General features: G+C 45.0%; 1 protein-coding gene and 1 long non-coding RNA gene across 2 annotated transcripts in view; one reads left to right on the top strand and one right to left on the bottom strand.

The window, feature by feature from the left end:
* The window catches only part of tshz3b (teashirt zinc finger homeobox 3b), a 41117-nt gene extending 33393 nt beyond the window's left edge, over positions 1-7724 (bottom strand). The window contains exons 1-2 of the mRNA XM_030414565.1: positions 7586-7724; positions 6575-7051 (exon numbers count right to left, since the gene is read on the bottom strand). Coding sequence (XP_030270425.1) covers positions 6575-6614 — 40 coding nt within the window. The 5' untranslated portion in view covers positions 6615-7051; positions 7586-7724. The remainder of the gene's footprint in view (positions 1-6574; positions 7052-7585) is intronic.
* A 586-nt stretch (positions 7725-8310) lies between these two features.
* LOC115580321 (uncharacterized) lies at positions 8311-13638 on the top strand. The gene is made up of 3 exons (XR_003983845.1): positions 8311-8451; positions 8614-8694; positions 12811-13638. It is a non-coding gene; the product is annotated as an uncharacterized LOC115580321 (long non-coding RNA).
* Positions 13639-14711: the final 1073 nt, after the last annotated feature.

The following is a 14711-nucleotide window of genomic DNA, read 5'->3' as shown; positions in this document are numbered from 1 at the left end:
TTTGGTGATTACGACAAACGGTCAGCAATGTGGAACTGATTATGTCCTTGACGGCCGCAGAAACTAACTTTTTCAAAGATGAAAAATCTTTGCTCAAGTCTGTCCATCTGTGTATCAGACCATTCTAGACATGGGCAGTGTCCTCATTTCTACCCGCAGATTTTTAAAATTATATCATTATTTTTAAAGAATAATGTTCCCTACATAGCAATATGTCATGTCTCTAAAGAAACAAAAACACACAAGTTTTAGTAACTTATCTCAATAAATACTGTTCAGGTTTAGGAAACCATAAACTTTCTTTTACACTTAATTTCAAAGAAATCTACACTTATTGTTATTCTTCCCCAGTCTGATCTGTCAGACGGTCCTAGTTACATGATCTACCGAATGATCTGTATCTGTTTAAGTCAGGTGCAAAGCAGCCGGAGCACAGGCATGAAAAGACAAAAGCACAGTTCAGATGAACGGCCGGCAGATAGAAAACTTTTTAAGCGGCTGTCATTAAAATTCAGCCATTTTGTTGGAAACTGGGGTGAACAGCTTTCACTTCAAGGAAGAGTAACCTCTGAATTTGACAGACTCACGTAACTGTTCCATCACGTCTTAAAAGGTTATTTCCAGACGACCAGCTTTGAAATGCTGCAAAGGGATACTAGAATGCAATAGATTAAAAAAATAACAGCGGGCAATGTTTTGAACTGTAAAGTAATGTCCTGAAAAAATATACAAAAGTTACAATTATTATTATTATTATTATTATTATTATTATTATTATTATTATTATCATTATTATTATTAATATTGATTGATATGTATGAGCTAAAAATACAACACAATGAATATGTAACTTAATGTAAGTACACATTAATACATACAATACAACAACACATTTTTAACAATTCCTACAGCAGGGCTGTGAGAGGTGCTGTTTATAAAATCTTCCTCTCCTCTCCTTAAAAACCCGCTCAAAATCAGAAACACCCACACTACTAGATCTTTATCATAACACCATTGATATGTGCTACTAAAGAATAAAATGCTTTATAAACCCTTAAATTAAGACTTAAAAAAAAATAATAATAATTTATGACATTTGTTGATAAACTACGAAGTATTTATGAACCGTTTCCAAAGTATGATAAACATCGGCTGTACATTTGCAGCAAATCATGGCTTAATAAATGTTTATAAAGCTGGTTTGTTTGTTAACAGTGAAACAACTATTAACTCATGTTGAATCAGAATGAGCTGATGGTTATTATGTTAGGTGTTACCCATTTTTTGTCACTTTGAAGATTGCAGTACACTGACGCAGAGGGCTGAGTGGAAGGCGCTGTTTATAAAATCACTTTTTCTCTCTTTTCATCACACATTCATTGACAGATGTATCAAAACCCCTTTTTAAACAAGGTTAATTAACCTCATTATATTGACATGTTTCATTATATCCTACTGCCATCCAGGACTATCGGCTGTGACACACAAGGTGCCAAGACAGGTTGTTTTTTTTGTTTTTTTTAACAAATAAGATCACTTTTAATGGCATACGCCCCGTAGGGTACTAAAATGAACTCACAATTCATGTTAAAATTGTTTGCTATGCGATGCACAGCCAAGCAGTGTGAAAGTGTGTGTATCAGTATTGTATGTGTGAGTGTACCCGCCCCCCCCCTGTGAGTCTGTGTGTGTGTGTGTGTGTGTGTGTGTGTGTGTGTGTGAGTGAGGATATCTAAGTGGGCCACTGCATCTCGACTTAGATCCACCGCGAGTGCAACGTTAACACACATCAAGCATGATTAATCTCCCGCTCTCATCTGCAATCAATCACACACACACACACTTGCAGACGTATACACACACACACACACACACACACACAGAGGCAGAGAAATCACAGAAATCAGCTGCTTTTCCTCCACGGCTGCCATCTATCTCCCGTTGGACAGTACCAGATCTGTCTTGATGTTAATATTTACATAAATCATGCTTAGCCTCTTTGGACACCGTGCTGATGATAGGTGTTTCTGAAAAATCAACGCCACTGAAAAATCCTCCCACTCCGGGAAAGTGTCATTGAGTAGCTAATAATGACCAGTGTCAACGTCATCAATCTGCAGTGGACTCATAGAGGAAAGTACCCTTGCACTCACACACTCACACACACACACAGCTGCTACTTACTGCTAAACATCCTTCATTTTAAATATCCTACAAACAATAGATTTGTGGTCGCACATGTGAGGATATAAGAATTTGGAAGTGTAAACAAAAAAAAAGCAGGTAAAAAAAATATTGGGGATGTTTGATGTTGGAGCTTCCTCCCAGATAACAATGATCTGTTTGGTCTAGCTTGACTTTGAAGCCGCGGGACAAAAGCCCGCCGCTCGCCCGAGCTTTGTCCTTTCCCCTGAAAAAATAAATACTCCGAAAATGGTGCGCGTGTGCACGTATACATGCGTACGTAAATAAGCCAGCTGGACTTACATGAAGCCACTCGCCACTTAATCAAACACATCGTTTGGTTCCATGAAATATCCTCACCGCTAAATTTCAAGGAATGACCTGGATTGGCTTTCTCAACAAGCGCCATTCTCACTCTTGGCGCCACCGTCCAACGCCTCACCTAAGGTGGGGCTGAGAAAGGGAATGCGGCGGGGGAGGGAGGAGGGGTGCAAATGAGGACAGTGTAAGATCAAGTTGATTACATCCAACTATGCCACAGACCTAATTGGCGAGCGTGACAGTGTGCGGAGCTTGTCATCTCCAATCATTAGGCCTGTCAGAGATCCATCAGATGCTCGGCTAATTAGGAGAACGCTAATGAAGCTGGCAAAACAACTCCTCTTTTCAGACAGCTGAGTGCGCTCTGTCGCTGGGGTGGGAAGTGTGTGTTCGTGTGCGTGTGTGTGATGTAGGTGGTGGAGGAGGAGGAGGAGAGGTTTGTTGGAAAAAGAAAGGGGAAGAGTGTGTGGGATCACGGAGAGGACAGAGATATTTGCGGAGTTGTGTGAAGTAAAAAGAAGGGTTTTTTTTTGTTCGTTTTTTCACTCGTACCCTAGAAAGAAACCCCGGAGAAGAGCGGAGCGTACCGCGATGTTCAGGAGGATGCACATGTAGACTGTAACGCTCCAAATCAACAGATTTATACTGAACTTCTCAATAAATACTGACCCTAACCAGATTTAACAAGTGACTGTCACCCTACTGATCTGAGGCAGCGGATGAAATACCTGCTTACCCTTCAAGAATGCTTCCCTCTCTGGGTGCACAATAGAGAGGCCAAATCAGTGCCACGAAAGAGAGGGAAAACAGAAAGAAAGGAGGAGATTTTGTTGTGAAAAAAAACTCAAGGTTGGGCGTACTCTGCCCCCCTCCTCCCACCATCCCCAAGTTCCTAATCAAGGCCTATCATTTGCCATCCTCCCATAACTCTTGCCATCACTACGGTGCAATCAATTTGTCATCACTCTTTGTGTGCCATGCAGTTCTCCTCAACCTTATAACTTGCAGCTGTGAGCGAGCGAGCAAGGGAGGGAGGGAGAAGGAGATATGAGGGTGGGTGGGTGGAGGGGGGGGCGAAGGGTAAAAAATAGGAAGCTGCCAATAGCCTAAAATGAAACTCCTCCCTCGCCTGCCTCGTGTTTGTTCTCGTCCGCTCATCAAAGAAATAAATGCCTCGTTTTCTCCCCTCTGCTCTCACTGCCGGCGCACTCGCCCGCTCATTCCGGCTGAATAAAAAGGCTTTCAGTCATCCCGCCGCGCATCTATCCATCTATCCGTCCGTCCGTCTGTCCGTCCGTCCATCATCTATCCAGCCGTTCACCCATTCCTTTGCCCCCACCCACTGTGTCCATTAGGGCTAAAACATTTTGATCAAGTAAGGCCCTGGGCTGAGAATACATGAGGCTCTCTCTCTCTGTGTGCCAGCCTCTGATTGACCATTAGGGCCATTGATGAATGTGGCTGTCAGAGGGCAGACAATTAAATCAAATATGAAACAAAGTCTCTCTGACGGGCCCTTCTGATGGAGCAAACCAGTCTTCCGCCTCGCGATTAGGCTAATAGTTACATTTTTCATACCACTCTATGTGCGCGCATGTGTGTGCGTAAAAAAAGTGTTGCGTGCTGGTTAATATGTACTATAAAGTCGCTGCGGCATGTCTGCTGTGCATGCACTGCTGCACATATGTAATTGTGTGTGTTAGAATGCGTGCGTGTGTGTGCGTGTGTTCGCTTTCTTGGAGAATATACTTCCTTGAGAGTTAAACAGACAAGTTACAGACGAGTGTGCGGAGGTAAAAGGGCTTTCTAAAGGTCATTCATCAATCATTACTAATTCATTATAATGAATACAATTTTTTAAAGCAACATTTATAAGAAGACAAAAAATAAGGGTAAGGGTCAGGATCGTATTTGTTTAAATGAGTCGGAATCTCAAAAGAGATGACTCGTCTTGTAAATGATCGAGTGAGAGAACGCCAAAACTCTCCCCCCCTCCGCTCTGATGGGAACATAAAAATGAAAAAGAAAAGTTCACTCCTTGATGCACAATAAATCGTAGGCAGAGACGGGGAAAAGCAAACAAAAGTGGGGGAAAAAGAGACACAAAGTTGCAATTAAACACCGGTGTTAATGGCTGGGAGTTTGCGAGGCCAGGCGTGACTTCAGCAAGCCCTCCTCTGCTACCGGAGTGAGCGGGGAAGGGGGGGTGAGGGAGGGAGGGAGGGAGGGACGGAAGGACGGAGGGAGAGAGGGGTGATTTATTGACACTTATCGGGAATGAACAGATCAAAGGCTCGGCCAGATGACAGGTGATCAATCAGGCGTCAAATCAAAGATGGCAATTGTCCATTAAAGCTCTCTTCCAGTACACACTCCCTCCCTGGGCTGTGAAATAATCTTTAGACTAGAAGAAAAGTCTTTTTCCCAGAAACCGAAGGGAAGAAAGAAAACAGACCGAGCCCTGATGAAAAAAAACAAGGATTGGTGAATCTCAAAGAAACGTGCGGAGCGGTTACTAAATCAAAGTCTCAGAGGGATCGACGGTGGCTGACTGAGGACAAACTTCGGGAGCATATCTGTGTGGATGTTGTGGGGATACGCTGATAAAATGGGGGATAAAAGACACTAGGAAATAGCATTGGGTCACTAAAACCCCATGCTGTGCATCAAGAATAGATTCCAAATTCCTGTAGACAATATTGCAAAAAAACCTGATGGTGTAAGAGTCTCACTATCATGCAGTCAGACACACACTGCACTGGGGACAGTGAAGGAATGTTTGAGTTGAAAATATAAAGAGCGGCACTGATCGTGTGAGACGGAAGCGGCGAAAGGAGTTTGCTTCTTGTAATCTATCGGGATCTTTTTGAGCTAATCCGGCTGCCCCAACAGACATCAGCCGGGGCCTCCGTGACAGTCAGCTGACCCGAGGGCTCCAACAAACCTCTCCAGTATAGATCCTTAATTCCACAGTCAATATCTACGAGCAGAGGGAGGGAGGCGTCACCAAGGATTAAAAAACGAGGTGGAGAGCAGCCTATGAAAGATCTCGGAGGCGAGGGGAGAAAAATGAAGAAGTGAAGGGGGGAGCGAGAAAGACTTTTCACACCGAGGCTCTTTGCTGGGATGCATGCACCGGTTACGTGGAGGCTGACCTGTGACCTTTTCAAGAGGCAGCAGGACGACTGTTTTAACCACACCTGTAAACACCCTGCTATGAAATGCGTGTATGGAAAAAAAAAAAAAAAATCCGTAGGCCACCAATTATTTGCAGTAAGAACGAATATAAACATAATTGTCCTTGTTTATCATTTTTGTCTACACAAAAATTGCGAAACACTGCTCTCACAGATTTCCAAAGCCTCAGGTGATGTGTTCAAGTGTCTTGTTTTGTCTGACCGTTATTCCAAACCCCAAAGAGACTCAACTAAACAAGAGGAAAGCAGAAATGTTTGCATTTGTACAAGTGGCTGGAAAATGCAAATGTTTGACTTTTAAAATTTTTTTTAAAAAAAGGTCTCAAATGATTTCCGAGTGGTGGTTCATTTTTCTGCTGGTCAACCAACTGACCGACAAATTGTTTCAGCACTATTACAGAGCACCAAAGGGTGAGCTTTGCCTGTTCAATAAAGAATGAAATTAAATAAAATAAAAAAATAAATAAAAAAACACTGTTTAGAATTCTAACAATCCCTGACCAGGTGGTGTAGCAGAGGGCGAAGCAGCTGATTACAACTGTAATTACTGCCATAGAAATGAAAGTGAGGGTCAAGTAGGAGAGGGTAAAAGTTGTGCTGAGGGCTCTGGAGCTGGGAAAAGTCTGCACAGTGCTGGACGTGTTGGTTTCCAGTGCACAACAAAAGATGCTTGCTGCAGTTACATAAATGTTACTATGTGGGTGAGGAAAATATCAATGAAAAGTAACTGAATGAGGGAGGCGGGGAGGAGGGGGGACACAAATAGAGAGAGGGGGAGAGAGAGAGAGAGAGAGAGAGAGAGAGAATCCGAGAGAGAGAGAGAGAGAGAGAGAAGGGGGGTTAATTGCACGCAAACTGAAGCCAGTGCTTACCTGCGGCGCGCCGAGGCGCTTGCTGCTTCCTCCGCGGCATGTCGGCTTCGGTGGGCCGGCAGGGGAGTTCTTCTGTGGCCCCGGTGATCCGAGGTGGCCTGGGCGATCCTCGGAGCTCTGATACACAGTTTTCCCCCCTGGGTGCGCTCTCAGGGCTCCCACATAGATCGGGGTGGGTGTGTGTGTACACGGAGGTTGAGGGTGTGCAGTTTTTCGAACACACAAAAATAAATCAGTGGAGGAAGAGCCAGTAGATGCTAGGACAGTAAAATAAAATCGGGAGGGGGGGGGAATCAGCCCCCGGGCCGGCTGCTCTCTCCGTCGGTCGCTGTCTCGCCCGCTCCGACTCGGATGGACGCGGTGGGAGCAGGAACAGAGGGGGGGCTCCGCGGTACAAACACACGGGGAGGTTTCGAAAAGCGCCGTGCTCCGCCGTGTGATCCTCCTTACTTGACGTCGTGGGCTGCAACAGGCAAGCTTGAAGGGATAAAAAAAAAAAAAAAAAGATGAAATGATCGCGTCAGTCAAAAGTCCGCAAACAAGGGGACAACACATCAAGAGCTGACACAACTGAAGCCCTGCGCCTCCTCTCCGGTTCAACCTCTCCGCCGCTGATAGGCGTCACGTAGCTCCCCGTCTCTCCCTCCCAGTCTCTCTCTCTCTCTCTCTCGCTCTCTCTCTCTCTATCTCTCGCTCTCTCTATCTATCTCTCTCCCCCCCCTCTCTCTCTCTCTCTGCCTCTCGTGCCCCCTCTCACTCTCTTTTCTGTCATTCACTGCCTCGTTCCAGCTCCGTTCATTCCCGAACTAGCGGGGTAATCAGGGAGCCTTTTGCTCAGAAATGTGCGTAATGTCAGTCACGCTCGCACGTTGGTCTGAAGTGAGGGGAGCAGACGTGCGGGCACATGGTAAACCTGACAAACACACACTCACACACACACACACACACACATTACGGTAGCATTCACAAGCACGGGCTGACAGCGTGATCCGAGCGGAAACGCATACTTACTTTACGGGCTGATCCTCCATGAGGTGTTCGCGTGTCCCTCCCGGTAATCACGCACTATTCAAAGCCAAGAGGTGGACCGGGCGAAACGTGCCTGAAACCATCTCATAAAATCCATTCCCCTCTGGCAAGTCCTGTTGGCGGTGAGCGGAGAAGAGAGAAAAAAAAAAAAGCCACATGCAGCTTTTTCAGTTTGTTATTCTCAGGACCGAAAGCGGAGGCGAAAAGAGGAGGAGGAGGAGGAGGAAGAGGAGGTGACGGCCGGGACTGGTCGCCCACACGCTGCCCTGCCTGGCACGGCTACGATATTTTGTCCGAGAGCGCTTTGAAAAATCCGCTGAGGGGCAAGTCACACCGTCAGTATGTACGCGTGAGCGTGTGTGCGGTGCGCGTGCGGGCGCGTGCTAGTGAGCGCGTGTGTGCGTCTGTGTGTGTGTGTCTGTGTGTGTGTGTGTGTGTGTGTGCGTGAATCGACGAGATACGTGCTTGATTGGGTCTCCCTTGTTGTAATAATGTACAGGAGGAGGAGGAGGGGACGGGCTCAGGCTGCTCCCATGCATGCAGGCTGGCTGGAGCGCACGGATCAGCCGAGCTCTAGCGCCTACTGCCAAACACTTTGTTGGCCGCCGATGGTACTTTTCTCCCTTCTTCTTCTTCTTCTTTTTTTTTTTTTTTTTCTTTTTTTTCTTTACGTGGCCTGATAGGAGCTATTTAAATCAGCCACGCAGCGAATCAGACGTGTCTCCCAACACAGCGCTCCGCTCTCCTTCCTGCGCCTCAAGTGACCGGAGAGGCGCAAAAATCCCTCACCAAAGCGCTGTCCCTTTTTACCGGCACTGAGCGGAATAAAGTACTTTTTCTCTTCTCAGGTAAGCTCAGAATCCTCCTCGGTTGAGATGTAGGCTACTCAGATGTTTGCCGGAGACGTCGTTTCTCCATTTTCTTCACCTTGCTGTGAGGAACAAAAGTTTTTCTTTTGGATTCAACTGAGTTGGTGAAGTGGATAAAAAATATTCTCCTGTATTTTTCAGGCAATCCTCCGCTCGGCTTCACGCTGGTGAAAACAAAGGATAAAGGATTCTTGAATGGAAGAACAAGGGAGAGCAATAAGGGTGAGTTGCCAAAGGCTGTGTTTCTCTCCTCCTGTCTTCCCTTTGCGCCAGATGTGGTGCTGCTGCGCCTCGTCTCTCACGCTCGTCAATAGCCGGAGAAATCAGCTTTCTTCGTTGGATCCGCCGAGGGAATCAGATTCCCCTCAGCCCCTCTCCCCGTGTCTCTCCTCGGGTTCACCGGTGAGTCTGTCCGTTCCTCCTCCGTTCAGCGGGCTCGGTGGAAGGATTGGTGATTGGTGACTCTCCGCCGATCGAGGATGTTTTCGCCCTAATCTCGCCGCGACTGTGCGCGCCGCTCCACCACTGCATGCCGTTAGATCCGCCCAAGCATCTGTCCGTCTTTCCATTGGCGCATCCATCAGTGTCATACACACACACATGCACACACACACGCAGCTGCCGAGCGCACATTCCTTGCGATACTACAATACCCCCTCCCACCCGGTGTACGCTCAAACATCGCAGTCATTCACACGCGCAAGCACACGCATCGCGCGCGCGCGCTCACGGGCGATGGAGAGCTCTCCTCTCCGTGTGATTGACACAGTCCACTTTCTTTAAAAGCCCGCCACGGAGCGCGCTGCTTGTTGGTCGGGTGTTTTCACGCAGAAGAGGAGTCCGAGTGTTTTTTTTGTGATTCTCACAACGGCAGCGTCTCATTGTTTTCCCCCAAATAGCTACAAGAGCAGATCATCAACTTGTGCCAAGACGCTGAATTCTGAGACATGGAAACACTTTCACTTACTCTGCGTAAAACATTTCAGTATATTCCTGCGTGTTGGATGAAAAAAGCCCAAACTTGCTAGCTATAAAATGTTGTATATTATAACAAAAAACAGGACATGTGACGTGTCTTCTTATAACGGGATGTGTACCTGCTGATGTGCCGGATGCGAATTCTGTTTTGTGGTCGCAGCAAATCTTATTATTATTATTATAATTTTTTATGATATCAATTAGATGAAATTGACCAGGTCGCTTCCCAGTTTATACACAAAAAGTAACAAAATAAAGTAACGCTCACTGAATATCTCAAATCTATATTCTGTCAAACATACACTAAACTGTTTTCTGTTATATTTTTTTTTCTCCAAATTTCCTGAACCAGTTCAATAAAATATATTTTCGACAGACCAACGTTCTTTTTAGTTTTCTTTTGTTTTGTTTAGCAGTTTCTTATTTTCTGTAACCCTCCTGGAGCTACATGAAGCTCTCTCTCTATTTCTCTCTGGTGTCTTTTGAAAATGAAACTCCAGTGTCACCTCGGCTGAAACTGCTGTGAGCCGGCCACAATGTGCACACACACACACACACACACACACACACACACACACACACACACACACACACACATAGCCGTGACCCACTACGACGACTACCTTACAGGACCGTCTGGATGAGAGAGAAGAGAGGGAGGAGGGGGAGACAGACAGAGAGAGAGAGAGAGGTGGGGGGGCTTTGATTTATACAGCTCCTAAACGCATGAATACAAAACTAAAATGTATGACTGCTATTACAAAATAATACTTCCTTTGTGTTTTAAAGTAGTGCTGTCCTGCCAGCGCTACGACGAGCCTCTGATGTGCACTGCGGATGTAGGTCGTGGTGGTTTACACCGGTGTGACGGTGAGCTGTTTTTTTTTTGTTTTTTTTTTAGGCAGGAAAACTTAACAGCGAGTTTGTGTGCCAGATGGAGAGAACGCGTTCGGTGCGCTTCTATGACTCGCACTTGAGGGATTAATATAAAACTGGTAGCTGCGATTCGCGGGAGTTTTTGAAGGAGTTGCAGTCCTCACGACCGTCGACGTGTGGAATAAAATCACGACGCCAAAATATCGGAGAGACTAAACAACAACGTGAGAATTTTACACTCTACAAAGTAATCCAGTGGAGGGCTTGTTGTCACATACCATGTAGTTAAATCTGTGTGTGCACCATTCACACGTATTTTACTTTTTCACTTTATTATAATTTCACCAAGTTAATTTATTATTATGACCAGAAACAAAGTCATATCTTAGTTTTCACCTTCATGATTATTATCTCTGAAATAGGGTCAGTTTTTTCCAAATTTTACTTAGTGTGTGTGTGCGTGTGTGTGTGTGTGTGTGTGTGTGTGTGTGTGTGAGAGAGAGAGTGAGAGAGAGAGAGAGAGAGAGAGAGAGAGAGAGAGAGAGAGGGAGAGTCACATAAAAGCAGAGGCACACACACTCATCTCTGGTTCATGATATTAAAACGTTCACGTGAAACTTCCCGAAACATTTATTTGTCTAATGCTACTTTCACTGAGCTCAAGTCATTAAGAAAAAACACTGACCTGTGTGACAAAACGTAATTCATTGTGTGTCATATCGGGAAGAGCTGTGCGCCATTTCATGTAAAACTGATAATATTACCCGAAGTCATCGATGTAACCATCAGTTTGGAACCGATGTTAAGGAGACCTGCGGTGTCAGATTATACGGTTAATTGTTGGTGTGGCAACAATGAATAATTCCGTCCTGTGCGTTTTTATTTGTAACTTTCGGATTATTGTGAAAGATCCAGAGAAAGAACCAAACTTCCTATCTTTGACCAAAAACTTTTTCGGGTACGATGCAGAGGTGTGTTTCCTGTTTTTTTTATTTTTTTTGTGTGTGTGTGTTTTTTTTTTGTTTGTTTTTTTCTGTTTTGTTTTTTTTCATTCAGTGTTTAAGGATAATACTTAAGTTTTTAAATGTACTGCAAGAGTAAATTATTATTTAATTCGTGTTCTGCGAGGAAATAAACTAAAACCCTCAAAAAGAAAAAGAAAAAAAAAGAAACATGTATCAGATGAACGACTGACTAATAACACCACAACTTCAGATGTTGACGATCCTGCAGCAGGTTTATGGCACAGATCTCATCCTATGTGTGTGTGTTCGTGTCCGGTGCGCTCATGTTTCAACTAAGTTGGTTGAACTCCTGCTTTTGGTTGAAACCGTGATTGCTCAGGTTTTGTTCGTGTTCACGATCGGAACGGATTTACCTGCTCCTCCTCCAGACAATATGCACCGACCAGCGAAATTAATCTGCGGTGACATATTAAGAGCGCAATTATAGGACGCGGACTGCAGGAAAAAAACAAACTCGCACAGCAATGTTATGACAACCCGCGTGGATGACTCATGAACACTCGTATTTTCAGCGTTTGAGCCAAATACTTTATGCACGTGGGGGAAAACAAATACACGAGTGATGGAGTTAATCATTATTATGATATTGATTCCACCGACAAATGAAGCGATAAACAGATTATCAGTTTGAGCACGCGCGTGCCTGTGTGTGTAAAACCTGTTTTACGCATAAAGGTCAGTAATTTATGTAGTTGTTCCCTCAGTAACCCGGGTGGTGTGTGTGTGTGTGTGTGTGTGTGTGTGTGTGTTGAAGTGGGTTTTACAGTGGCGTGGGGGGGGGGGCTGACAGGACCTTGCCTCTGCCGTCTGCCGCTGCTGCCTTTGCGCACAAGTCGGAGCTCCAGCAGCCTCTCCACGGACGCACGGAATCACACGGTCGTGGCGCCCAGTCTAAATTCGATCCAGTCGTTTTATTATGCTTCTGTATATAGCAACGATGAGCCAAGATAACGTTTAAATTGATATAAGCTACACAGAGACCTCGCCTGCGCACGGACATGACGCGCGCAAACACACAAACAAGAATATTTACGACGTTTTTTTTTTTTTGTTTTTTTTTGTTTTGGTGACCTGCAAATGATAATTTATCAGATCAGTGTATCGTAAAACAAACAAACGGCTTTTAGAGGTTTCACACTTTTTTCCCCTAAGATATAACCAGCAGATGCGCGTTTTAAACTTCCAGTACTATATTCCTTTAGCTGCAGGGGCTGTGTCACACTCCACACTGGCCTCGCTGCCTCCTCCTCACAACGCAAATAGATGCGTTCCGTTCAGTAGAAACAGGAGGAGGTTTAAAGCACAACTGCTGCGATTTATCTCTGAGCTCCAGCAATCTACACCCTCCTTGATTTACTCGTTTTTTCTGTTTCGTTTTCTTCTTCTAATTCTTCTTCTTCTTCTTCTTCTTCTTCTTCTTCATTCTCTTCTTCTTCTATGATCACGTTGGTGTGGAGAGGCTGCGGGGTGCACCGGCTTCATGGCACACTGGTTTCTAGTAGACTGGATAAAGAGCCAGAGGGAGGGACAGTCCGCAGAGCAGCTTGGAAAAGAAAACGCAGCAGAATAAAAGCGAAATAAAGGAAGAGTGTGATGCGCTGTGTCTCCTGAACTCTAAAGTGTAGCACAGGCCAAGAAGCCCTTCACCCGACCTCCCTCTCAGGATGACAGAACACCTCAGGACAAAATGGGCAACCATGACATGCAAAAGTAGGTGACCAAGTGAACTTGTATGTAGTTCTACTGTTTGAGTAATAGCCTGTTTTTTTCTTACCAATCGTTCACTCTGTTATTATTTCTTAACTGTTTCCCACAAAACACTTGAAAAACCCTTAACCTACCACGTATGAGTTCTATGAGAAAAAGTACATTTACTGGGAAACAAGTGAGACTCCGTCAGTGCAAAGCGATGGCTCATGTGACAAAAGAATTGATGTGTTATCGAGAAAAAACATAAATGATCCCTCTTTTTATTGTGACCAGGCTGAAAGAAAAAAGTCCACAAGGCTCCCTTTAAACTCCTCCTTTATTTTTATTACTTGTTTTTTTTCGCCCCCTCTCAAAAATCTGCTTTTTGTCACCCTGTTTTTGATTTTCTTCCTCTCAGCCCGAGGCCGTGCCTGTGGCTGTTGGCCAAACCCTCCTGCCTTCCCCACCTCAATTTGAGACGGACTGTTTTATTATGTAGTGTTAAGGTTTCGTCGATATCTGAATGACCTCCAAAATCTGTCTTCCCTAACACAGACCGCTGGCCGTGGCGTTCACTCGAGAAAGGCAAAAAAAAAAATAAATAAAACTCAGGCACCTATTTGCATGGAGAAGAGGAAGGAAAAGGAGGCCAGGGTTAGACTCTCCTCAAATAACCTCAAAAGTTACAAACTCGCACCGAAAAACAAGACAAGGCATTGACATGAGAAGCTGAAAAAGATGGAGTGGATGCTCTCTCTCTCTCTCTCTCTCTCTCTCTCCCTTTTTTCTTTCTCTCTCTCTTTCTCCCCCCTCCGTCCCTCCCCTGTGTCCCCCCCCTCCTGCCTTGTTGGGTGTGCTGCGGAGCTAGCAGGGTTGAGAGGGCAAGTGCTGACCAGCCCTCTTTCTTTCTCTGTCTGCTGTTACTAGGTCACCACACACACACACACACACACACACACACACACACGCACGCACACACACACACACACACACACAGATGCACAGCACACACTCGCGTGCACACATGCACGCACACACACCTCTCCTTGCGGTCAGTGTTGCCACCAGGGAGAGGGGTAATTTAAGCCCTGCTTGATGTAGCCTATTCATCACTGTCCTGTGGTCCGCACTTCAAAATTAAAGTCTGATCTACAAAGTTAGAGTGAAATGAGATAAAAAAAATTGGCAGAGGTCACGAGGGCCAGGCCCCGTCAGCTGGGCGGGTATGAGGTGCTGCTTTTAACTATCTCTCTCGGTATTCTGTGGGTTACTGGTTGCGATGTTTGCTTTTTAGGGGGAAAACTGAATGTTCAGTTGAATGCCTTGGTGGGTCAGTGTCAGGAAACTAAACTGCAGGGTCAGTGGTCCTGACTGACACTTTATGAGCATAGCCTGAATCTGTAGATAGAGATTCATATGTATTCTTTGTGACTATTACCAATATGATTTGCAATGAAGTAGTGATTATGATATTACACGCTGCATATATTCTGGTTGAAATGTGATAAAAACAGAAATGGAATGATCCCATTTGGTATAAATGAACATTTCCATCAACTAGAAAAGACAAGTGGTGGTCTCAGCTGCAGCCATGATGGTGATAAGAACAACAACAAAATTGAAATATAAGGTAAAACTTAATAATAACCATAATAAATAAATGATAAAGTC

The sequence above is a fragment of the Sparus aurata genome, chromosome 4, assembly GCF_900880675.1.
Source record: "Sparus aurata chromosome 4, fSpaAur1.1, whole genome shotgun sequence".
Taxonomy (NCBI): Eukaryota; Metazoa; Chordata; class Actinopteri; order Spariformes; family Sparidae; genus Sparus; species Sparus aurata.
Note: the sequence above shows the minus strand (reverse complement) of the source record. Positions and strands in the feature narration are given on the sequence as shown.